Source organism: Sparus aurata, chromosome 10, assembly GCF_900880675.1.
Source record: "Sparus aurata chromosome 10, fSpaAur1.1, whole genome shotgun sequence".
NCBI lineage: Eukaryota > Metazoa > Chordata > Actinopteri > Spariformes > Sparidae > Sparus > Sparus aurata.
Genome location: NC_044196.1, coordinates 27,993,002 through 28,017,898, shown reverse-complemented (window position 1 = coordinate 28,017,898; position 24,897 = coordinate 27,993,002). Strand labels below are relative to the sequence as shown.

Here is a 24,897-nt window from a genome sequence, read left to right as displayed (position 1 = left end):
AACAAGGCCGCGACCTCCTGTTAGCTCGGAGCCACGTCTGCAAGTCCAGATTTACACGATGCCGATAATGACGCCATTGTGTGTAAGTAACTGTTACTGTTTTCTCCCTCGTTTAATTTTACTGTAACTTACGTTTCTTTATTCATACCAGTCTTTTTAATTGTTTTCCAGCTGCCTGTGAGACATTACGAGACAGTACGCAGGACAGCAAACAACCAGATCTTGCATCGCAGGCGGACGCTGTGAGGAGTTCAGCTCGGAGTCGATCGAGGACAAAGAGGGTAAGATTTATTAGATTAGATCCATCTTTGGTCAATGTGATTATTATTCTATCAAATAATATGTGTTGTATCCATACGCAGTGCATCACGCAGTACTGATTGTCTTTATTGATTGTTTTTACAGCTGCTGGAAGCGAGACAGAGTGCTAGCTGAGGATGAGGTGGACCTTTGGAAGTGCGCCGCCATGGACCTGATGTCTGAGGAGGAAGACGGCACAAGATGGCGGGGTGTCTGGATGGCTTGTGCGACCTCCGTCCTTTCGCAGCCGGGAGCTCACCGAGCTCTGCGCCACGCTGCAGTCACATGAGAGGCGATTCCGAAGTACAGAGCAGCGCACCACAGACGTCTGCAGAAACAGACACTTCGCGGTGCTGTAGGATTTGGGCCTCTTGTGAGCTTCCCGTTTGTTGTGTGGGCAAATTATGCTCTGTACATGCTGTGTGTTTGTGCTAATAAAACTCTTTGAATAAACAACTCCTTCCTGGCAAATGTTCCTTTCCTCAGTAAATTCATTCATGTCATTGATGATATCATAAATATAAATGAATGAATAAATCAAATAAATAAATACATAAAAAAAAAAAATATATATATATATGTATATATATATATATATATATATATTCCCACCGGGGTTTACATTTATAATGACCCAGGGTGACCAATCACGAGTGATTTTGCTTGTTTATGAGTAGTGGTTTCATCCAATACTGAGTGAGGATATTCAAGCCAGCCCACACATTCTCTGGCCAGGCGTGGTTTCGCTGCTATTCATATGCAAATTGGAGGCGTTCGCACCTCCGGGAGCTCCACTGACGTCATGGTTCGTTTCCGACAATTTTCGGCACTGACAAACGCCACGTTCACAACCTGTAAATTGTCGTTAACTGCCGAAAATTAGGGAGATTTTCAGGCGTTCGCGGGGCCGAAAATCCCACTTTTCATGCAGTGTGATATACTTATCATGCTCTTTTGCACTATATACATTTTCTATTAAGAGTAGGAACATCAAAACATTTTTTCTTTTTTTTTTTTTTTTTAGCCAAGAACAAGTTATAGAAAGATAGAACACATTTATGTCAATGATAAAAAAAACTTTTGGGTGATTCAGCGGAGCAAAAGAAATAATATAATAAAAAAAACTATACAATGAAAAAGGACAACAATGCACTAGGCTAGTATTCATATGTATAATGTGCATAAAATAGATCATATTATGCATTCTGGGGTTTTTGCCTTTCCTTTATTGTGTTATGTAAAAGGCCTGCAAAGTGAAAAAGCCCACGCCAAAGCGAGTTACTCTTTCCCACAGAAAACACTGCTCCTGCACTTTCTGAAACGCCTGGTTTGGAGTTGAGCGTCACTATGTAACAGGTGTTATATAAATATATATATATATATATATATATATATATATATATATATATATATATATATATATATATATATATGTATATATATATATATATACATATATATATCAAATATATATGGCTGTACCAAAGACATGGTTACCAGCTGTTGCAGAGTTATTTTAGATCACACCACCTTGCTCGGCATGACCCGCCCTTCTCCGCCTCTGATTGGCTACACCCTTCCTATTAAGTAATGTGTATGTGCAACACTCATGAAAGATTGAACAGAGGCAAGATATCTCACCCCGTAGCTAAAACAGCGTGTTCAAGACACAGCGTGAAGGGATGTTGCAGCAATGCACCATATGAGAAAAATAGGTGGGCGTAATTAAGAGAAACTTTCTTTCTGCACTGTAGTTAACAAATTGAGTACAATATTAAAATACCTTTGTCAGAATTATACTTTTTGAAAAGTGTGTACTGTGTAATTTAAATTAAGCACCGCCTAGCATTAATGAAGACTGCTGTAGGAACCGACAGTCAGACCACTGTCTGAGTTGTTTTCACAAAGGTGCTGTTTGTTTGTGTATGACTTTCATGATCACAAATGAAAAGTAATGAAATGGAGACCAATTTCTTAAAAGAATGTTTGGGAGAAATACTAGTACAGGGGTCCTTGCTTTGAGGGCCTAAGGTATCTTCCACTTTTTCCCTGTTAAAAGGGTCTTTTGGAGGAGGTTTTCCTCACTCCAGCCGAGGGGTCTAAGACTGTGAGGCCCCCTGAGGCAGTGTGATTTGTGATTTTGGGCTATGCAAATAAAATTGCATATGTGCAACTCTCACCAATGATTGAACAGACGCCAGATGCCTCACTCTGTAGCTAAAATAGAGTGCTCAAGACAAGGTGTGTATTGGGATGCTGCAGCATTGCACCATATGAGAAAAATAATGTGTTTTTTGAAAATTAAAGTATGAGAACCTGTTCTACTAAGACCCCCAAGTAAAAGTATGTAACACTATAAACAAACATTATGATCTCTTTAACAAGATATGGGGAACACTATAGCTTGACTCTATCCTGGTGGCTTTATGAAGAAAAAAATATAATAACCAGATACTACCTTCAAAATCGATTATAAAAAGCTAATTTTGAACAATTTTCCATTTAGAAATTCAGATACAGGATCCCTCGGATTGGCTCTCTCCTCCTCTCCTCTCTCTGTCTCCTGCCAGGCACAAGGCAACAGCAAATACTCCTTCTGTAAAAAAAATATCAAATGTTGTTGGCGCCCTCCTCAGGCCAATTAGTGCATGTGAAGCATCACTTGCAATCACAAATGGATGCAGTATCATGGTAGGTGCACCTTATACATCTGAAAACATGTTCTAACCCCAAGAAGTGTAACTATTTTCTTCCAAAAACACCATGAGGCCAACAGCAAAAATCATACAAGCTGGCGAAAAGTTCTTTTTTACCTTGTTGTTAGGAAGTTAAGTTTGGTCTGCAGGTAATGTTTCTTCCTGAGCAAAAATCATTGAAATGTGCAAAATTGCCTGAGTAAAACTGGCCACAGCTTTTTATTTCCTTTTGTGCAGGAACTGCGACCCACAAATTTGCACCACCTGGGTTACAGACATCTTTCCGCTGAAGGTGCATGTCTTTGACCCCTTTATGGAAACTGCAATCACACTGGATCCCACAGTCACAGATCGCAGATCGGCGGAGAGTGAAGGATGTTCAAGTTGTATGTGCTCTTGGTTCTTTTCTTTAGAGGCTGTAAGTCACTGTAAGAATGTTTTAATTTTTGTGCCCTGAATTGTGACTCCATGCATTTAAAAATAAAATATTCAAAGTTCTTATGAGTAATATATCTCTATTTGTGTTTCAGATGGCTCTCTGCTCTACGCGAACCCTGGACACAATGTGACTTTGCCGTGTTTCTACAACAGTGGCTCACAACTGTGCTGGTACAAGCAGGTTGCAGGGGAGCAACCTCAAATAATCGCTTCTTTCTACAAATCCTCACACAACATCTTTTATAACCAGTTTAAAGATGACAAACGGTTTTCAGTTCATACTGGAGAAGGCGTCTACCATCTGCACATCGCTTCTGTCCGGGAGTCAGACTCAGCTATGTACTTCTGTGGACAGACTGGATTTCCAGTCCCTAAATTTGATCAAGGAATATTTTTGGTGTTAAATGGTAGGTGTTTACGATTTACATTTTTTTTTTTCAAAGGCAAAATGTCCATTTTATTTCCTAACTCTTTCTAAAATGGCTTTTTTCAGATTCTAATCGCAGGTCTTTCCTCAAGCAGCCGGCCTCCGACTCTGTGCAGCCGGGAGGCTCCGTGACTCTGAACTGCACGCTGCACAGTGGAACCGGTGACGGAGAGCACAGCGTTTACTGGTTCAAAAAAGATTCACAAAACTCCAACTTGGGAATCTTGTACGTCCACGAAAACAGCAGCAGTGAGTGTGTAAAGAGCCCGGAGTCTCCTGCACAGTGTGTGTACAGTTTATCCAAGAGGAACGTGAGTCTGTCTGATGCTGGGACGTATTACTGTGCCGTGGCCTCATGCGGAAAGATTCTGTATGGGAAAGGAACCAGACTGGATGTCGGAGGTGAGCAACATACGCTAAAAAAAAAAAAAAAACTCTAAATCAAATTTCTATATAATCTAAGTCTTCTTTATATGCTTTCACAGAAAAACTGGACTGCAAATCCCCTGCTCTGTTGTTTTCTGTGGCTGCGGCTCTGGTTGTGTCTGTTTTCATAAACGTGACCTTGATCGGTATCCTCTGCAAAACATCCAGGAGAAAATCTCTTCAGTCTGAAGGTACAATTAACTCATAGTCACCAAAGTAGAAGTTTTTTGTGGCTGTTATTTTGATGAGGATAGGAACAAATGTTTATTGAGCCTAGTATAATAATATGTATAGTTTGGGTTAAATTTGCAGAGATTTTTTTCTTTATCTGTCTCTGAGATTCCTGTCTAAACCTGAGTACAATGCATTTGGAATACATCTAAATAATATTTTTCTGAAACAATGACAGTATAATTTCCGATAATTCGCGGAAATGGGAATTATTTAAAATTTCAATTTTATAATTCTTATTTGGGTTAACTGTCCCTTTAATGATAATGACAGAACATTGGAAGCTGATCTAAAAAAGTAAAATATTTTACATTTTTTAAAAATAGGGCTGCACCACCAGTCCACTGTCCCAGAATACACCACCGAGAGTCAGGTAAGCTTAAAGAATTCTCCCAGCACGAGTTAGAGGCATAGAGGCACATCCCATAATCTAAATTAGATGTGCCTTGCTTAATTTCCCACAGATTGAGGAATCTGACGCGCTGCAGTACGTAGCTCTGGACTTCAAAAAGAGGCAAAGCAAGAGCAGGAGACAGAGGAGCACAGAGGAGGAGACAGTTTACTCCGCCGTCACACTGTCAGACCTCTGAGGTGATTGTTGCTGCTGTTTCATGGAGGCAAACCTTTCTGCACCTGCAACTGCCACTGCTCTCTTTTTGACCCCTATAATAACCCTCAATATGATGCTATTTAAATCAGCTTTTCTGTTTTGATGCGTTAAATCGTCCCTTATCGTGCTTTAATCCTATTTATGCTTAACTGCAAGGTTAACATTTGTATAAAATGGAAAATAAAAAAAACAATTTGAAAAAAGCAATATGCTTTTCTTTACTGGATTGCCTGAAACACGAACATCTCTATTTCTTATTAAAAGGCCGTGGTTTCCCTCATTGATATGAATAACGTTAGCTTTATTTTGACCTTCAACTGTCATACAGCAAACAACCACAAATATGAAGAAATATATGTTCCTTAAAAGCATTAATGTGTGTGTGTGTGTGTATGTGTGTGTGAGAGAGAGAGAGAGAGAGTGAAGTTCCTCTAGGTATTTAAGAGTCAGCATTTTTATCTCAAAAAGATCTGCTGTGGTCTGCAATAGAAGCCAACACGCTGTCTGGAAATGCATCAAAACTAATGGAGAGTGTCTCCTCAGGAGATTCATTTCAGCTGCTGACTAATGATAGTCTGCTGCAACTTTAATTTATATGGATTTTTTTAAATTTAAATTGTTCTAATGTGCTATCTACCATTTTTGAAAAATTCCCATGTGCCCAAAGACTACTATGATGAAAAACAACAACTTTATTTTCAGCCTTGACTAATGTACACAATTTCTTCAGATTGGTGCTTTCAAATTTCAGTTGCATGCATGCATGCATGCATGCAAAAAAAAGGGTTAAATGACTTGTGTGACCTGGGTGAGGTCCCAGAATGTGTTATGTATCTAGGATTTGCAGCCCTGAATGTCTGAAAAAATCTTTATTTGAGCAAAAAGGGGCTGTGGCTGTGATATTCTAACAATTTAGTATTCAGCTGTCATAAAAGTCAGGGTATGCACAAGAGACAGATCACAAATAGCATGGTGAAAACCAAAGCAGCAGAGGCCGAGGTACTGCAGCTTTTACTCCCTAGTGTGGTTTAAAGATCCCAAAACACTGGAGCATACATTTCCCATAATGACAATTTGATGTGATTATCAGGGTTCATTTTTCTACAGAAGACATTTAATTATAGAATGCCTTGTTTGTTTCTGTTATGTGCAGTTATGCCGTCGGCCAGTAGGGAGCAGCAGTGCACCGACAGTAGATCTCATACAAGCACTACATCATGGTGTTTTTTAAAACAGTGGCATACAGCTGTGACCACCAGGTAGCCAAGATTGTAAAGATAAGTTATTTTAAGGGAACACACCGCAGAAAAGGCCAAAGATATGCATCTGAACGTTTCAAAGACACTTTGTGAGGCATATCCTGTTTGGGCCACCCACAGAGTGTTGTTTTCGGAGGCGCTGTTGTGGTCGACCGACATCGAAATCTCACCTCTTATTTTTTTTTATTTTTTCAGCGCCTCGGCGCACAGCCAGTGCCATTACGGTGATGTTTCATGTCATCATGCAAGAGGCAGTGCTCTACTACTATCAAATGTGGAGTTTTAGCAAGTCAAACTTTAATCACCTTAACCTAACTTATGAGAAAATCTTGCAAAATTTGACATCTTCACAAACATCTTTTTTCTTTCTTAATTCTCTATTTCATTACTCTTCAGGAAACAAACAAACAAAAAAACAAATAGAGAACTATCTAACAAAGAATGGTTGCTTTGTTCAACTTCTGAGCTGTTCCTCTCAAACACATGAAAGACAGCGCTGTGTTTTTAAGTCCTGCTGCCGACTGACTAAAGAGAAAAAGAGAAAAAAACAAAAAAAACTGTCTCGTCTCTGAATTCCCGCTCTGGTCAAGCCCACTCACGTCAAGGTGGTTTTACCCCCCTCCCCCAGTGCCCTCCCCTCTGACAGGATGCCTATGTGGTTTTAATTTATGATGCTGTTTGTTTGTTCCAGTTGCTCCAACGCCTCTGCTCTTTCACTTCTCAATCAAGTGTACGAATATCTTACACGTATATGTCTGTAAAAACAACTTAAAAGACCATTGATATGGCTTGAAGCAGTCACAGTAGAGAAAACGGAAGGAGGGGCTCTGTGACAAGGTGATCGGGGGACTGGCTTTACTTTCTCTTCAATGTAACCACATGTTTTTCAGTTCTAGCTAAAGGCTGCGCTCCAGTTCCTGTTTTTGATAGAAGCGGCGTATTTAGTTAAATTCAAAGATAAATCTATTAAAGTTGCAAATAGCTAACTAATTCTGATGCAATAAAAGCAACAGAAAAACTATTTGTTCTCTGCAGAAGTACCACAGAAGTACATTTAACCCTCACCGGTCTGATTGACTTTGTCGTGCCAAAAGCACAGTGGAAAAAAAAAAAAAAATCCAGCATGTCCACAAGATGCATCTGCGGTTTCTAACCTACTTTCAACAGGTACAGAAAACAAAGAACCTTGTGCAGAGCACCGATGCTATTGATACTGTGTCCACCATTTTGTAAAAAATAAATAAATAAATAACTCCAAGAAAATAGAAACTATTTTGTGGAAGTGTAAACGAAATTTAAAAGTTATCATCGTACGTGTTAAACCACAGCATGAACTGGCCTTCTCGGTCTTCACTGATCCCTAATATGAGGTTTAGAAAGGCCTGGAGACAGCATGAAATCTAAAATGTGATTCCTCAAAAATTCCTACATCTCGAAAAAGCTTTAACAAATCAAAATCAAGCACATTCTCACTCCCAGTGTGTCAAATACGGCAATCTGGCCCAGTGCTTCTCAGTTTGACACTGTAGTTCACCTGTCTCGTGTCACTCCTTGAAGCTCCTGGAGTAGTATAAAAAATGAGTATGGGGTGGTTGGAAGGGCCATATACTGGACTTTCCCTCTGGAAACCAGGGTTTGGGTGATAGTGTTATATTAACACTATGTAGTGTTATGTGAGTAATTAATGTAAGTGGTGCAATTACATTCTATTATGTGACTTAATGAATATGTGATTTATGTTATGTATGACACAGGACTGTTTTAGAGCCTAATCCTCACCAACAGTCCAAAAGGCATAATATGTATAATATGCTAAGTGTTTGTCAGCAGACCTTATTTTGAAAGTCTAACCAAACAATACACATTAGGTATGACCAGTCTGACTTTGGAGCCCTTCGCGTGCAAAACTTTTGCTTAGAGGTGTTGGTAGGTGTTGTCATAGTTTCAAAGTTTTAGCCCACTGTCCAAGCTGCCGTACTTGAGGAGTTGGGAGTCACAACCTGTTGCAAAATCGAATGTGCTTTGGGTGTGGAATACTCAAGTAATGCAGCAATATGTGATAAAGTTGGCCATTCCATAATGAGTTGTTATTTTCATTTATAAACATTCCAATTAACCTATCAAACTCAAAAAACTTGAGTTCCCTTGTATGTCATTTCACAAAATCAGCTCTGAATGAAAGCTTTCTATATTTGTCAAGCAGCAGCTACGTTTGGCCCTTTGCTGTGAAAAGACTCAGGACTTCTTTCATAGTTTAAAGACACTGGGACGACTTGGTTTCATAAAATGTATGATACAGTGTGTGCAATTTATGTCTCTGGGGCTAAGACTTAGTTGAAGTGACTTTCTAGAGTCAGTCAAAGTTCAACAGCAGATGACCCGAGCAAAAAAGGGCCCTCCACCCACACGTCTCGGAAAGTGTAGCACAGAAACATGACAGTATTGAGCACTTAGCTCCGAGTGACATTGAACACGTCACAGACTCGAGTTTGACAAGCAGCCATGTGCTCAGCTTTGCCGCAACGATAAGGTAAGGTAAACGATACTTCTCAATAAAGTTCCACCTTGAGTCTTGCCTGCACTCAATACATGAGTGATTTTCATTAAGGCTTCTGACACACAGCAGCGCTTCCTCTTTTTATTGTTTCAGAGAAGAAAGGGAGGATCTAATTTCCATTTTAGCTTCACTGAGAAACAATGAGCAATAGGCCGTCCTACTGTCACTTTGTACAACTCAGGAAGTGTGAGAGGTGTCGGTCAGCGCTGCCTCGTCTCTACTGAGCCAGCAAATGTAGAGCTTTTTACCACAGCTTTGTCAAAACAGGCACATGCAGACCACACACATCAAAAGACATACACTGCTTACTGACAGTAGCCTGTTTATGCTTGGTAAAGGTCTACTGCACGGGTTGACTGTACTTTCAAATCTTCAAGGACAGGGGGACTAGACAGCTACAGAATAAACTCACACTCGGCCATGTTTTTGGAATACCTTTAAACTGCATTATCATAGAGGGTTAACTCATCTTTCTATGAATTTGAGTTCCCGTACTTAAATGAAGTGAAACCAACAGCTGTCCAGGCAGCAATCTGTCTGTCTAATCATATGCTTTAGGAAATAGTTACATCCACCTTTAGGTGATTTGTAGCGTTCTAGGCTAGGTGTGATATAAGACAAAAAATGACTTTTAATTCAATATTCTTTTACTTATACATTTTAGTTATTATGCCCTGTTATCTGTTCATGTTAGGCAAAGCCTCTATAAAAATAGATTTCTTGTTTTTTCAGGCCACTGTTTGAGGCTGTGAATTTGACAGTCACTGTCAAAACCACATCTAGACCCATGAGAACGAGACTGCTAACGCTAGCCAGCCCTGCTCCAGTGTGTGACAAATGCATTATCATAGATGCTACCCTATCCTAATCTGCCACTGATTGGTTTACATCTATTATATTTGTATGATGAAATCCTTGACAGCTTTGTGATCCTGATGCTAAATATGTCCATCATTTTCTTTGACAGAAGAAGACAAGAAAAGTGGTCAAAGTCCAACTCTTTTTCCGGTCGAAGAAACAGAAAATCTGTCAGAGATTTTCACGGCGCTAGTGTATGCACTAGGGGTCAGTGCACCCCTTGGTGCCCTGGTGGTCAGCCAGACAGCCAGGGCTTAATTATACCATAAATTAATAAAAAATCTGTCTGTCCACGGTGCCTTGCCCGAAGATATCCTAGCAGGGTAGATCACTCCTGAGACCCTAAGAGGATCAGTAGGCTGAAGAGGATGGTGGGTTTAAAAGTACCAATTGCACAATGGGTGCTCCCAAATGTTAAATGCTGTAAAAGAAAGGATCTTGAACCATTTGAGGAAACAGTAATTTATGTTTCCACGCTGAATGCCAGGAAGCAGCACACCATGGCAGTTAACATGATGTCTTCAACAAACACCAGCCCTCAGATGTTTGAGGTATCCTCACCATGTGCCCAGGTATGGAAGAAGCTAATGGGAACCAGATCCACACAGGGTGCATTTAAATACAGTACATGGGAGTTACATAATTGTAACAGAAGCCAGTCCATCTCAAAACATCAAAATTGCCTTCCACATGAACCAGCCCCCTCTTTGAACCTTCAAACTGACATTGTTCAACACTGCACATGGCATTGACCATAACTTCAAACCAAACTAAACAGTAGAGGGCAGTGATGCAGCACTGAAGTAGATATAGTTCACAATTATGAAACACCAAAAGAAGAGGCAAAAAACAACAAAACAAACTTAACCTGTGGTTTCCTCTGCCACTTCTGATTATGTGTATATGAGGTGTTATCCCATTAAGTACATATATTGGATCAAATGCCACACCTGACCTGTGGAACCTCACTGGCATGACCTACAGAAAACCACTCAAAAGACAAACTGCTAACCACAGCCATAAGTGTTATCAACATTAACTCTGAAGGTCTTTGAAATGGAGGTATCACTTGACCTGATTTCTGCTTTTCTTTATGTGTCTCTCCTTTACACTTTCAACCCATTTCACTTTTAAGTAACACAAACACACACACACACACACACAAACATCCAAATTTCACAATATTGTGTCGTGACAGGAGATTACAGCAAGTTCTTCCACTCAAAAAAAAAAAAAAAAAAAAAAAAAAAACCCTCTTAGCTCTGTGCATATCCTGGAAAACAAACACCGAACATGCACCAACCTACGCCTCCATTCAAAAATGTAGAATTTCCTTTTTCATTGTGTACACCTACTGTCCCTCCGGTGTACAGTCACAATGATGTAACCTAAAGAAGGCAATCAACCCCAATTACACCTCTGGTCACCTGATCAGTCTCTTCTTTTGCAAGAGAACAAATCGCTTGTCTGGCTCTAGACTTGTCAGCATAGCCAATCACGAACAGCTTTCGTCTCCTATAAGAGTTTGGTTAGGTGCATCCGTCGACACACAGGGTGCAGACAGAGATACAGAGCTTCAGGGATGATGCCAATTAGCCTTTTTCTTGTTCTTCTTGGTGAAATCTGTGAGTATTTTACAGCCATTTTAACTGTTTCTAAGTGCATACATGTATTTTTGAGTGAGAGGGGCGAGGTTTAAAACTATAAATGACATGATTTTTTTTGTATGCATTTCTGTCCAGGTCAGGTGCAAACTGTTAAGAAGACCTCCGGTATAACTCAAGACAGTGGTATCATAACAGCTGAAGTTGGGGGGACCGTTACTTTGAAATGCTTTTGTCAAAATGATGCAGTAACCTTCCTCTCTTGGTACCAGCAACGACTGGGGGGCAAGCCTGTCATCATATCAACTCGGATGAAGCACAACAAAGAAGCTTCAATTTCCAAGGCGTATATGGAAAGGTTTCAGGTGCTAACCGGACAAAGCATCAACCATCTCAAAATCTCAAACCTCCAACCGTTGGATTCAGGGACGTATTACTGCGGCATTTTAGAATTCAACGCTATTGAGTTCGGGCGAGGAGCTTTCCTTCACGTCAAAGCATCACTGTCCAACATCCACGCTGTCGTCCAGCAGCCAGCGCTGGAGTTACTACGCCCCGGCGAGTCTGCGAACCTGAGCTGTACGGTGCATGCTGAAAAATGTGGAGGGGAGAAGAGCCTCTATTGGTTCCGACACGGTGCGGCTCAGCCTGCAGTCATGTATCGCAATGTGGGACAGTGTACGACAGATTCCCGCATCGAAAACTGCACGTTAAACCTTGCAATAAAGTCCATGAACGCCTCCGATGTGGGGATGTACTACTGTGCTCTGGCCTCCTGTGGGGAGATTGTGTTTGGAAATGGAACGAGGTTGATGATTTCAGGTAGGTTATAACAGCCGATACTGAATATGACTGTTTAACTAAATAAATAGCCTTTGAATGATTGTATATCCATACATCTAAATATGCTAAAGAGACAAGATATGCTTTCTCTTGGCTGTTTGTTAGGAGATTCCTCCAAAGTCCCTATCCTGGCGTACTGCCTGGCTGGAGCGTTGGCTGTTTCCATTATCCTGCTCCTTGTCCTGGCTTTCACGCTGTACAGATTGAAAAAAGAAATATGCTCTGTCTGCAAAGGTACGATTTTTCTTTCAGAATAAAAGTATTTCAATTTGTTCACTATCAACCTAGCTTGATCATTTCATCTTTTGCTTGACAGGAAGTGTTTCTCATCTGACATGTTCTGCAGCTTCTGATCCCATGGTAGGTGAAGTAACTATGATAAAAGCCATATTTTAGAAGATTTATGACTGCTATTTCATAACACATATATTTTGCCATTGTACTTTTGTCATTACCAGAGCCAGGACGCTGACGTCCTCCATTACGCTGCTCTGAGTCTGAAGAGAAGCAGCGGTCGACATCTCCAAGAGGAGTCTGAGGATAGTGTTTGTGTTTATTCAAGAGTAAGGAGTAGAAAAGAGTGAAATAGGACCTTGCCTTGACTTTCAACCACAAAACAAATTATCTTTCCTGTCACCCACTTTAATAAAACAACACTTCACACATGTAAATGTACAATATGCAATACTGTCAAATAGAATAAAATATATTTGTGCAACATGTTTGCAGTGTTTAATGTAAAATATGTTGACACTGTGTGTGTTACATGCATGAGCATCTCTGTAATTCAAGTGTACTACTGGTTACAAATATAAAGAATGCAGGCTCATAAAAAATCCCCTGCGATCTATAAATATCATCCTCACCATGAAACGTAAGCACAGGTTGCACCTTTTCAGTCTCAAGCCCGCTCTCGCCGTTTACTTTTCACTCCTGTGGTGAAGGTGGCGAAAACCTCAGACTTTAAGTTTCCATGAGTGGAAACGCAGGTCCTAGCAGAGCTTGAACACAGGAAAGACTGGCCTGCAGCTTCCAGGCCACAATGTTTGCACATCAGCCTGGCCTCATAGAATTTTACCAAACAAGCTTAGATGCAGAGAAACATTCTGTGCACACAGTGAGAAAACAAAAGGGCAGGTAATGTTTTGTCACTGAAATGAAGAAGCCATACAACAGAAACATTTATGACCTCTACGGTTGTAACACAATAAATACAACTGGGATCAGAGTGAAGTTAAAAGAGTTTTACTAACCTACAACTCCAACAGTCCGGATTTATTTGAGTGAAGCTCAAGCTCAAAGCTTGTCAAGCTTTTGGTTAAGAGGACCAAAATGTTGATGTCGTCATCATCTGTCGTTTGTCACACTTTCAGTTCCCTAAAACTATAACGCCCCAGCTTAACCCAAAGTTTTGCATTTTAGGAAACTCACTAGAATGACATTTACATGTTCTGCTACATCAGCTCTTTGAGGAAGAGGATCTACGGTATCATGCAGTTCCACAACTTGTTACCGGATCAAACATGAAGTTTTTCTTGTTGATAAGTGCTCTAAGAACAGACCAAAGCATTAAGCTACTGGACAAAAAGACTACAGAGCCAAATGCGCCTCCACTACAATGAACATCAGAAGCAATGGCAGAGAGGGTGGGCAAAATGGCTGCAAAATAATCACACTACTTCATGCTTGGAAATGCTGATGAAAGATACGCAGATCAGAATTATGACCTATATGTGCAAAGCTCAGTTAATAGATATCACTATCAACTGCGTGCCTTTTGAAGAGGCAAACTCTAGTGGGGCATTATGGTTTCATCTATACTAGTGAACTTTCTATAAACGTGCAACTATCAGCAGGTCAGAGATCAGTGTTAAATTGCATATAACCTAAAATCAGCCTTTTTATTTTTGATGAATGTCTCTTTAGATGAATGAAAACACTTTGATCAGTGTGTGTTGTCTTATAAGTGAGGGATATGCTGCCTGACAAGGTATCCTTTATCAGGAGTGATCACACCATCGTATAGCATAAAGGTAGTTGTATGAACTGAAATAAGATTTGAGAAGGACAGGAAGTGGGTCACGTTTGGTGAATGATAGGGGTCAAACGCAGTCAGGAGTGGTTGGACCATCTATGAGTTGAGGCTGAGCCACAGTGCAATACTGATCTGTGCATGTGATTGAATCAGAGAGGCACAGGTGGTTGAGATGATGAGGCATGGGTGGTTGCATTAGCATGGCCCAGTTGGTAATCTAGTGAGGGTGAGTGGTTCATTTTGACATTTATAAAGAGAGGTTCATTTTGACATTTATAAAGAGAGACTTTACATTTTTAATTTAGAATTAAAAAAGTCAAGGCAGTCCTTCTTCTCAGACATTATCACCAAGAACAAAAATAATGCTTGTGCCTTGTTTGCTACTGTCGACAGGTTAACAAACCCTCCTGTGCCAGTAGCAGCTGAACATCTGTCTACCAGGGCCTGTAATGAATTTGCATCATTCTTCACTGCCAAAATTCAGAACATTAGACAAGCGGTCAGTGCCACTCTACCAGGTACTAGAGGTGTGTTGTCGTTTTGTCCACCTAAACCCAACTCTAATACCCTGACACAATTTGATCCAATTAATGACAAAAACCTTCAAGACATTATACAGCATTTGAAGTCTTCCTCCTGCAGCCTGGATATTTTACCAGCAGGGTTCTTCAAAAAAGTTTCAGACTGCATGATTCCAGATCTGCTACAGATTGTTAACACATCTCTTCTCTCAGGTGTCTTCCCCCAAGCCATTAAGACAGCAGTCATTAAACCACTCCTGAAGAAGAGAACTCTAGACACATTAGTAATGAATAACTATAGGCCCATTTCAAACCTCCCAATTTTAAGTAAAATAATTGAAAAAGCTGTCTTTCAACAGCTGAACAATTACTTAATAACAAATGGCTGTTTTGATGCTTTCCAATCAGGATTTCGACCACATCACAGCACTGAGACGGCCCTCGTTAAGGTCTTCAACGACATTCATTCAAACACAGACAGCGGAAAAATCTCAGTCTTAGTATTACTGGATCTCAGTGCTGCGTTTGACACAGTCGACCATAATATACTACTGGACCGACTGGAAAACTGGGTTGGACTCTCTGGTACAACACTAAAGTGGTTTAAATCTTATCTAAATGAGAGAGATTACTTTGTGTCTATTGGTGACTACACATCTGAACGGATGAAAATGACAAGCGGAGTACCCCAGGGCTCCATTCTGGGGCCTCTACTATTCAACATTTACATGCTCCCTCTAGCTCAAATAATGGAAAACAATGAAATTTGCTACCATAGTTATGCAGATGACACACAAATTTACATAACCATATCACCAGGGGACTATAATCCCATACATACCCTGAGTAGATGCATTGAACAAATCAATGATTGGATGTGTCAGAGTTTTCTTCAGTTAAACAAAGATAAGACTGAAATAATTGTTTTTGGATCCAAGGAAGAACGACTTAAAGTCTCTGCTCAGCTTCAGTCTGTAATGTTGAAAACTACAGACCAAGTCAGAAACCTTGGTGTGACTGTGGACTCAGACATGAATTTCAGCAGCCTTATTAAGACAGTTACAAAGTCAGCCTACTATCACCTTAAGAATATATCCAGGATAAGAGGGCTTATGTCTCGGCAGGATTTGGAGAAACTTGTTCACGCATTTATCTTCAGCAGACTCGACTACTGTAATGGTGTCCTTACAGGACACCCTCAAAACTCCATCAGACAGCTGCAGCTGATTCAGAACGCTGCTGCTCGAGTCCTAACAAGAACCAAAAAAGTAGATCACATCACTCCAGTTCTTAGATCTTTACACTGGCTTCCTGTCTATCAAAGAATAGATTTCAAAGTCCTGTTGTTGGTTTATAAAGCATTGAATGGTTTCGGGCCAAAATACATTTCTGATCTGCTGCCGCGTTATGAACCATCCAGACCTCTGAGATCGTCAGGTACCGGTCTGCTTTCAGTCCCCAGAGTCAGAAGTAAACATGGAGAAGCAGCTTTCAGTTACTATGCGCCACATATTTGGAACAAACTCCCTGAAAATTGCAGGTCTGCTCCAACACTCACCTCTTTTAAATCAAGACTTAAAACATTTCTTTTTGCCACTGCTTTTAACTGAAGCAATTCAAGTCTTTGAACTGCATTATTACTCTGAGTTTTTTTTTTTTTTTTTTTTTTTTTTTTTTATAATGCAATTTTTAATGTCTTTTAAATGAAATGTTTGTCTTTTAATGTAATTTGTGTGTGCCTGTAAAGCACTTTGAGTTGCCTTGTGTCTGAATTGTGCTATACAAATAAACTTGCCTTGCCTTGCCTTGCCTTGAGTGGTTTGGTCTTGTTCCTGAACTTCAGTTATAATAACTTCATTAGTGGACAACATGGAGGCCAGAACTGTCGCTTTGCCATGGAGTTTGACTAATGGAAGCTGGAACAATCATTAACACCCCATTAGGTTCTTGTGCAATAGAAACTAAACAACAAGAACTTTATATACAACTTAGCAACACAAGATAAAGTAGTCTGCTCAGCTCACTGTACCATTCTGCTTGGCTAATAGTCAGAAAGCTAACATTATGCAAAAAGGATGCAATGTTAATAACATTGTGTACGGTTGACACACAGTAAATATAATTTGTCGTTATATTTAACTACAAGACTAGCTAGCTAGCCATACGGGTCATTGTCACCAAACCAATGTCCCGATTTTCATGAACAAATGACGGCCTGAAGGAATTGAGTTGGGATGTCAGTATCAGTCCAGAGGGACAGTGAAGGCTAGTTATTGCAGCTTGTGTGTTATCGTTACCATCCTGTGGTGTTCAGAGAGTGTTGCTTTGAAGAAATACACTCAGTGTAAATAAGATATTAATATTTTTCTTGATTTAATTTTCAACATTGAGATGTGTGCAGTAGAGATGCACCGATCGATCGGCAACCGATCACATTCGGCCGATAATGCCCCTATCGGTTTTGATCGGAGTTCTCAAAATAGATCAAATCAGGCCGATTAGATGACGTTTCAATATAGAGACTGCACCGACTGCATGCAGGGTGGGAATTTCACGGCGGCCATGGCCCTGCACTTTGGACTTGATGCAGCGTGAAAAAAAAAAACTAATCGTAGGCTACAGTGTCCTCTGTGCCCCTGGCCCGGTCAGCGTAGCGAGCTTGCCTTTAATTACAGCCACCCGAGTGCACAGTAGTCACTCACAGTAACTTCAATGAGTCCGCGGTTCGCGCAGGTGGAGTCTCATCATCACGATGATCTCACGTGAAAGCCTCTCAAACAGCAGCAGCGTCTCAAAACAGAAGAACGAAACTTACAGCACAGCGAGCGAGCGCAGCCGGTTTTGACATGATACGTAACTGACGTATGTGGTAGGATTTAGTCCGGTAAAGTTGGAAATATATTCACAGATTCGAACTTCCCGGATCAATAACTCATAAGTGAAACCTTGTTAAAACACAAACGCCGGCTCTTTCCTACCATAGTAAGGAAGACTATGAGCTACAACCGTATTTTCATCAAAACGAGCGTCTGGACATTAACACTGGTCTCTATGGTCAGCGGTCTGTGAGACGAGGGCGCAGGGACAGTCTACAAAGTGCAGTCAGTGGCCTTTGTGCCCTGTCATGTGGCCTTGGTGCCCCTGAAAAAAAAAAGTGAAGGCCAAATGGACTTGCCCCTAAAATGACAAAATTCCCACCCTGACTGCATGCATTCCCACTAGTAAGCTATAGTTACTCTATGTAAGCTGAGTCCAAGTTATCTCTAAGAGAGTCTCTGGAGTGTGAAATATTGCACATTGCCTCAGCCTGCAATAAAACGGTGGTCAATTCATGATACTTTATCATCTCCTAATTTTTATACTGAATAATACAATGTCAATGTTGTGTAAGAAGAATCATTAATTAAATATATGAAAGTTACACAAGACAACAATATAAAAGAATTTATGGATTTGACGCTGTGATCGGTGATCAGCAATATCGGGATCGGCAGATACTGCTTTCGGTGATCGGTGATGGCGCCAAAAATCCTGATTGGTGCATCTCTAGTGTGCAGACATCTGATGGCAATGCCACTTATTCTAGATACAAGCTATGGCACATTAATCCCACCCTGCAGCCAATCAGAATTGAGTATTCACACAGACCAGGTGACTTCTGTCCAGGGTTGCCAGATGTACAAACATTACTGTATTTGTACGAATATTTAGCTTTCTGTACAATGTACGTTGTAATTTTAAAAAGCCACAATATAAGATAATTTGACTATTTTGGGGCAGTTGTATTGGTAGTTGGCTTTAGTCTACCCTATCCTGTTTTAATCCATTTGCTGACATAATCAGGATAGCAAGATTGAGGCAGAGTTGGAACTCTCTCAATAAGTTATGCTGTGTTCTTGTTTTTGATTTGTGGACACCCTTCTCCATGCATCATGTGCTGAAAACAATATGGGTGGATTTGTAGGCATGTCAAAACAAGTTTAAATGAAATAATATAAATATAGAATATTACACTACTGATTATTTTGGCTGTGACTGGCATATGCAAAATTTCCCCAATATATAATAATTTCATGCCACGGGTACAATAGGTTGAAATTTCCTCTCTGGCAATGCTGCTTCTGCTGCTAGAGGCTGTCTGGTGTTATTGAGTTGTGCTTGTGTTTTCCTCATGGTTGTTAAAACAAGTTAGCAGCATCAGAGCTGATGTAGTGGACTGTGAGCCGTAGTTTCCCGGGTGAACACACGTCCCTGACTCGCTGCTGCAGCTGCAGTGTCCCTGGGTTCATTAGTTGGTCTGCCTTCCCGCGGCTCCGCCACCAGGCCTGTCTGCTCTACCTAACAAGCCCAGAGATTTTCAGGGACAGTAAAGAGGAAGGATAAATGACCAAGAAAGCGACCGAGAGACTGAAGTCATCAGCTCCAACACTGCTGAGAAGGAGAAATGTAGTCTTGTTCATTGACTTCCCTCTCCCAGAAGTAACGGTGGTGACCTAATGAAACGCATCGTCACCTTGGGTAAACGTTCTCTTGGATTTAACATTGTTGACAACATTTGGGATAATAACAGTACACAGCTCAACAAATTGCATAACAATGGCCAAATGGTCATTTTAATGCAGAACGAATACATTCAAATTTAATATACTTTTAACATGCGTTGTGTGTGTTTTCTTCAGCCATAAACAACAGCTTCCAGAACAGTTCATGAACCTTAATGCGAATCAGGTCAAAAGGGGGCTATTTATGGTGACTCTTGTCCCTGTTTCACAACATATTTTAGCCACAACTGTTTGAAGTGTTAACTTGAACTAGTCAGACATTTCAGATGCTTTACATTTTGCGCATTGATTACTAATAAAGATAACAGGTGCTCCTTTAATGATAGAGAATATGATTTGATATTTTTCTCATAATCACTGTTGTAAATTATTTCTGTCTCCTGTACAAACTAAACTAAACTAGATATAAACCATTACCTGTGTGAACAATTTTCTAAATAAGTCCTGATTGACAAATCTTTTCAATTTGTGTTTAGATCGATTCCGTTGTTTTGAATTCTTTCTCAAAGACCCAAAAATAACACTGCAGGGGGGACTGGTCATGTGATCAATGAGAGTCATTTCTGATTGGCCAATCAAAAACAATCTTGTCTATGAAAAGAAGAGAACGTACAGACATTCCCTCAAACAGCAACGGCAATTTCAACAACATGACACCTCCAATGTTTAGCTTGCATGTGACATGTCTGCTTTTGTGGACAATGGGTAAGTTCTATCTTTTGTAACTGCATATTACCTATGATCATTTTTTATTTGTTCTGTTCTGTTCTGTGTGTTATAGTATGGTCTAAAGTTAACTGTGCACTTGTTTGTTCTCCATTTTCTCCTCAGCTGATGTGACTGCTCTAACACTATCATCATCTTTGCATTTCATATCAGTTAGCGTTGGTGAACCTGTGACTTTGGAATGTTCCTATGAAGATGATTTAGTAATTATGGTGTATTGGTATAAACAAGCTCCAGGTCAGAAACCACAACCTCTGTCTAAAGTGTATAAGCATGCTAAAAATGCCACTCTGTTTGGTGAATTTGTGAATGATCCACGCTTGCAACTTGAAAGTATCCCTGGTAAAAATCTGCTGAAGATCTCTTACGTGCAAAGTTCAGATGCAGGTACTTATTTCTGCATAGGTGGCTCTTCATATAATTTTGACTTTTTAGAGGGCATAGTTATCCATGTAAAGAGCTCAGGTTTGAATATCCCAGCTTCGGTCCATCAGTCAGCGTCTGAGATCATCCAGCCAGGAGGCTCTGTGACTCTGAACTGTACAGTACACACTGGGACCTGTGATGGAGAACACAGTGTTTACTGGTTCAAACACTCTCAAAAATCTCATCCAGGACTCATTTACACCCATGGAGGCAGGAATGATCAGTGTGAGAGGAAAGACAACACACAAACACACACCTGTGTCTACAACTTGTCAATGAAGAGCCTGAATCTTTCTCATGCTGGGACCTACTACTGTGCTGTAGCCTCATGTGGACACATACTGTTTGGAAACGGGACCACGCTGGACTTTGAGGGTAAGTAACATGCCAACAAAGACTGTGTCATTCGTTTACGTATATTTAAATTTAATGAAAAATTCTGCCATGTCCTAATGTTCATCTGCAGATGATGAAGACTCTCCTGTCTTGGTGCATATCTTGAGTGGAGCTTTGGCATTTACCATCATCCTGGTTGTTTTACTGGCTTATACAACATACATAATGTACAAGAGAAAGAGCACAGGTAGGCTCACAAGTGTGTCAATGTATGTGATATTAAAGAGCTACCAAATGATGTCTTTATGTTAACCAAATTAAGACAAAAATACCAAAATGTACTATTAAATCCACCATGTGACTTAAGAATCTAGATTTTCCTTGAACACATCACAATTGAAATTGCTTATGCCATTTGTCTGCCAGCACCGTCGGAAGAGCCGATGTGCTTTTTCATCGGCAGTTTTAATGCGTTGGGTTGAACCGAACCCCACTTCAAAATGGGCTGCAGTGACCTCTTGTGACTGCAGTCAACCCGTCTCCCTCCTCAAACAAGTGTGTGTTTCAAATTGGTACTCAATTTATGTCTGCTAGGATACCTGAGAGAACTGCATTTCTAAAAGTCAGTGCAGTCAGCCCTCAGTAGCTCAGGACAAGCATGGCATTGGTTTAAGACACACCTTAAAGCAGGAAGCCCAGTTCTAGTGGAAATGCAAATCCCTGCAGTGCCAGGCTGCAGTGCCGTGTCAAACCAAGTAGAGCTAGGACAAGAATGTCTGTTCTCTTGGTATAATGATACAGATAACTAGCCAAAATGTGTCAAAAATACATAGTTAGCTACTATAAGACACATACCACGGAAGTGTATGCAGTATATGGTATACAGTAGAGGTAACTAAAATCCTCGGATGATGGTGGAGCTGGTAAGACAAAATAATACCTCCTTGTATCACCTGAAACATCATCAGTACTAATAATTGATGTATTTCAAATCATAAATACCAATATTGCCTACTTGGAGCTGAGAAGTGAAAGAAGTATCCTTACTAAGTCGTAAGAGTCCTCATATTTACATTTATATATGATTGGCTGATATTATGAGGTAGTTGCCAGTGTTTGAATAGAAACTATTTTATCGTTTTCAGTCCAAATTATCCATTTAAGTCAAAGAAAGTAGTCCTCTTACGAAAAGTATCATGAATGTTAAAGTGGCCTTTTGTTGTTTTTTTCCACAACCAGACCCTCAAGCAAGATCCTCCTCTGCCCCGGCTCCCAGTGCAGAGGTGAGTATCACCTGTTGCTGTTTTTGGTATTGATTTTTACTTTTATTTCTACTATTTTTTTTAATTTTATTTAGTTTCAAAAACTGCAACAGGAGAGTTAACACCTTTCTCACAGTCGCGGCAAAGGAAGAGACTTTTGCAGTAAATTTTTTTGGTGATTTGCATTAGACTAAACAGATGATCGCACACACATCTGTATCAGTCAGGAGACATGTACTAGGCATTTAACCCTTTTATATTCTATCCCCAGGGTTACCAAGATGCAGACAACCTCCATTATGCTTCTGTAAGGACGAACAAGGCCAACAGATCAGCGAGGCAGAGAGACGACAGCTGTGTGTACTCCGGCGTGAGGCCGTAGAAGTGGACTGTTTCATTTGTTCTCAAGAAATGATTTCACCTCCCGATGCTGAATGTAACGATGCACCTTGCCGTGCACCAATTAAACACGTTCCCTCAGCTACAGCTAGGCCACGTTTCTTTGATGTGATCGAGGTGCCATGTTTCCACTCCTACACACTCGTAGTCAACAACGCACAAACACACAACCACACATAACTGATGTCAGAGGTGACTGTGGGCAAAGGTACTTGATAGAGGAAAACGGACATAAAAATAAAGTTTGTAGCCAATGTTAAAGGCTTCCTGTTTCCCCTTAACACAGCTCATTTTATTTGGTTGTTGTTCGTGGGCTACAATTGGTAGCATTGCAGCCTTTAAGCATATTTGATTTGGACATGACACATTTGAGGCATGGTATCATGCACAGCCTTCTCACAGCACGGTGATGCAGAGACCCACCGACATCTGATGTTGCATGCAAAGCCACTCCTTACAAGCCAATCTCTCCAATATCGAGCGCCCACCACAAGTGACGTGTCGGTCTTTGTAACTTGTTTACTGTAAATGTACTGATTGCATACCTTAAACCCAGAGGTGAGAGGATCGATTTTTTTGCCTCAGTGTGGTCGTCTGCCAAAGATTAGCGCTCACTATACTTCGGTCATGTATTTTTTGACTCACCACAGCTATTTATATCTTTATTGCTTCAAACTTAAGTTTGACAAATATTTAACAAATATTATGATTAGTTGAAGTCATAAAAGCTATAAGAGCTGAATCGTCCCAAACTACTAAAATAATAACTAGTTACTCTAGAACATTATTGCATATGCACTCAGTTATTTCAGTGCTTTGTGAAAATCGTATAAAGTGCAGTGTCAGAAACCCTCAGGACCAGCCATGCTGGGGCAGTAATGAGCTCACATTATTTTTAGACCTAACATCTCACGTCCACCCACAGTAGTATAGTATGTCTACCTGACAGTCAGTTGTGCTAGCACAAAGGTTTTTCACTGACTCTTGTATCATACAAGCAGGGGCCATGAAATGTGTGTTTGGTAAGGAGTGTGGCAAATGTATTAAAAAATCACTGTTAACAGCAAAATTAGCCACATGTGGGTTATCTGACATCATCATGTTAGTGTTTTTACTAAAACATTCATGATTAATGTCATTCAAGGCTATCAATAAATCTGACCAGTCATGCCGTTGTGATGTCATAGCTTTGTGTCTCATGTTGGTCTTGTTCCTGGAATCAATCAATCAATCTTTATTTGTATAGCACTTTTCATATATACATTTTCATAATAATTAATACAGTCCACATCTGGGACAGGCATTTATGGAGGAATAAGAATAAGAATCGATCTGAGAAATCTAGGGTTTGTGACCTGCTGGAAAAAAACTTTTACACTTTTTAAAAGTTCACATTTATTTTTTATGTAACATTTTTGTTGTAGTTGTTGGTGTTTGGTTAGGTTTTAGCAACAAAAATGAATAGCTAAGTTTAGGCAACGAAAGTAGCTAAGCTTAGGTGACAAATATTATTAACTAGATTTAAGCAACAAAAATCCTTGGTTAGATTTAGGCAATAAAAGCACTTGGCTAGGCTTAGGCCACAAACATACTTTGTTAGGTTAAGGCAGTAGTTCTCAACTATCTTTTTGTCATGCCCCCCCTCAGAGGACAGAAATGTTTTCGCGCCCCCCGAATTGAAATACTATTGAGAAGCTGATAATATTTATTTATTTATCTGTATAAACCACTGTATGAGTTGCAGCATTCTGCATACAATCACCTGATTATCAAAATGGTTTCATGCTGTCCTGCCAGAGTTTTTAGGCATATAACACAAACAGGTCTTTCCTCATTTCCTGACCGTGTTCACAGTAAATCCAAGGTCTATGTAGGGATCGTCATATTTCCTGCTGCATTAGTTCCCGACTGAGGGATTAGCAGAAGAGCTTGCGTTTGTCTCTTTTTAGAAGTGTCAACACGGAGTGTTTTATTTTGAAAAGTAACCGGATGTTATATTGTTATTTCGGCGCAAAATTCAGCTGAATTGCTGCGTCGTGCTCCGGCATCCGACAGATATATAGAAGTCCTGCATATCTGTGCCTGGCGGGCTCCGGACTGCCGGAGCTGGAAGGAGCAGACACGCAGCGCAGCCAACCTGCTGGAAGTTAACACATAGACTAAAGTGAAAGTGAAACTTATCAGCTCTGCTGGCGTGACGGAAACGTAATGCAGCGGACATGTATCCAGTGGAAATAGACCTTGGCGTCCTGCCCTGCCTCTGACGCCCCCCCCCGACACCTCACCATTTGAGAACCACTGGGTTAAGGCAACAAAAATACCGGGCTAGGTTTAGGCACCAAAAATCCTTAGCTAGCTTGAGGCAACAAAAGTACTTGGCT

The 24,897-nt window shown here is 40.4% G+C and overlaps 4 protein-coding genes and 1 long non-coding RNA gene across 5 annotated transcripts in view; 4 read left to right on the top strand and 1 right to left on the bottom strand.

Moving 5' to 3' along the window:
- The window catches only part of LOC115590237 (prostaglandin D2 receptor 2-like), a 33,867-nt gene extending 20,295 nt beyond the window's left edge, over positions 1 to 13,572 (bottom strand). Inside the window, exon 1 of the mRNA XM_030431515.1 lies at positions 13,503 to 13,572. The gene's annotated coding sequence lies outside the window, so the exon portion shown is untranslated. The remainder of the gene's footprint in view (positions 1 to 13,502) is intronic.
- Positions 3,348 to 4,301, top strand: LOC115589443 (uncharacterized). Its single transcript, XM_030430283.1, has 3 exons — positions 3,348 to 3,414; positions 3,527 to 3,841; positions 3,928 to 4,301. Exons 1-3 carry the CDS (start codon positions 3,372 to 3,374, stop codon positions 4,299 to 4,301), a joined length of 732 nt encoding a protein of 243 aa, XP_030286143.1. The 5' UTR covers positions 3,348 to 3,371.
- On the top strand, positions 4,345 to 5,297 carry LOC115590241 (uncharacterized). The gene is made up of 3 exons (XR_003985719.1): positions 4,345 to 4,478; positions 4,845 to 4,891; positions 4,983 to 5,297. It is a non-coding gene; the product is annotated as an uncharacterized LOC115590241 (long non-coding RNA).
- On the top strand, positions 11,161 to 12,971 carry LOC115590238 (uncharacterized). Its single transcript, XM_030431519.1, has 5 exons — positions 11,161 to 11,427; positions 11,545 to 12,228; positions 12,355 to 12,483; positions 12,566 to 12,609; positions 12,708 to 12,971. Exons 1-5 carry the CDS (start codon positions 11,385 to 11,387, stop codon positions 12,831 to 12,833), a joined length of 1,026 nt encoding a protein of 341 aa, XP_030287379.1. The 5' UTR covers positions 11,161 to 11,384; the 3' UTR covers positions 12,834 to 12,971.
- Positions 13,573 to 20,012: 6,440 nt separating the features above from the next.
- On the top strand, positions 20,013 to 22,603 carry LOC115590172 (V-set and immunoglobulin domain-containing protein 1-like). Its single transcript, XM_030431433.1, has 5 exons — positions 20,013 to 20,072; positions 20,199 to 20,894; positions 20,986 to 21,102; positions 22,095 to 22,138; positions 22,389 to 22,603. The coding sequence occupies exons 1-5, from the start codon at positions 20,018 to 20,020 to the stop codon at positions 22,497 to 22,499; spliced, it is 1,023 nt and encodes a 340-aa protein (XP_030287293.1). The 5' UTR covers positions 20,013 to 20,017; the 3' UTR covers positions 22,500 to 22,603.
- Positions 22,604 to 24,897: the final 2,294 nt, after the last annotated feature.

Excerpts from the sequence above, each read along its gene's own strand:
- LOC115589443 (XM_030430283.1), top strand. The coding sequence starts at position 3,372 with ATGTTCAAGTTGTATGTGCTCTTGGTTCTTTTCTTTAGAGGCT. Across the intron at positions 3,415-3,526 it reads GGTTCTTTTCTTTAGAGGCT|ATGGCTCTCTGCTCTACGCG; the intron begins GTAAGTCACTGT and ends TTTGTGTTTCAG. Across the intron at positions 3,842-3,927 it reads AATATTTTTGGTGTTAAATG|ATTCTAATCGCAGGTCTTTC; the intron begins GTAGGTGTTTAC and ends GGCTTTTTTCAG.
- LOC115590238 (XM_030431519.1), top strand. The coding sequence starts at position 11,385 with ATGATGCCAATTAGCCTTTTTCTTGTTCTTCTTGGTGAAATCT. Across the intron at positions 11,428-11,544 it reads TGTTCTTCTTGGTGAAATCT|GTCAGGTGCAAACTGTTAAG; the intron begins GTGAGTATTTTA and ends ATTTCTGTCCAG. Across the intron at positions 12,484-12,565 it reads AATATGCTCTGTCTGCAAAG|GAAGTGTTTCTCATCTGACA; the intron begins GTACGATTTTTC and ends TTTGCTTGACAG.
- LOC115590172 (XM_030431433.1), top strand. The coding sequence starts at position 20,018 with ATGACACCTCCAATGTTTAGCTTGCATGTGACATGTCTGCTTTTGTGG. Across the intron at positions 20,895-20,985 it reads GACCACGCTGGACTTTGAGG|ATGATGAAGACTCTCCTGTC; the intron begins GTAAGTAACATG and ends GTTCATCTGCAG. Across the intron at positions 22,139-22,388 it reads CCCCGGCTCCCAGTGCAGAG|GGTTACCAAGATGCAGACAA; the intron begins GTGAGTATCACC and ends TTCTATCCCCAG.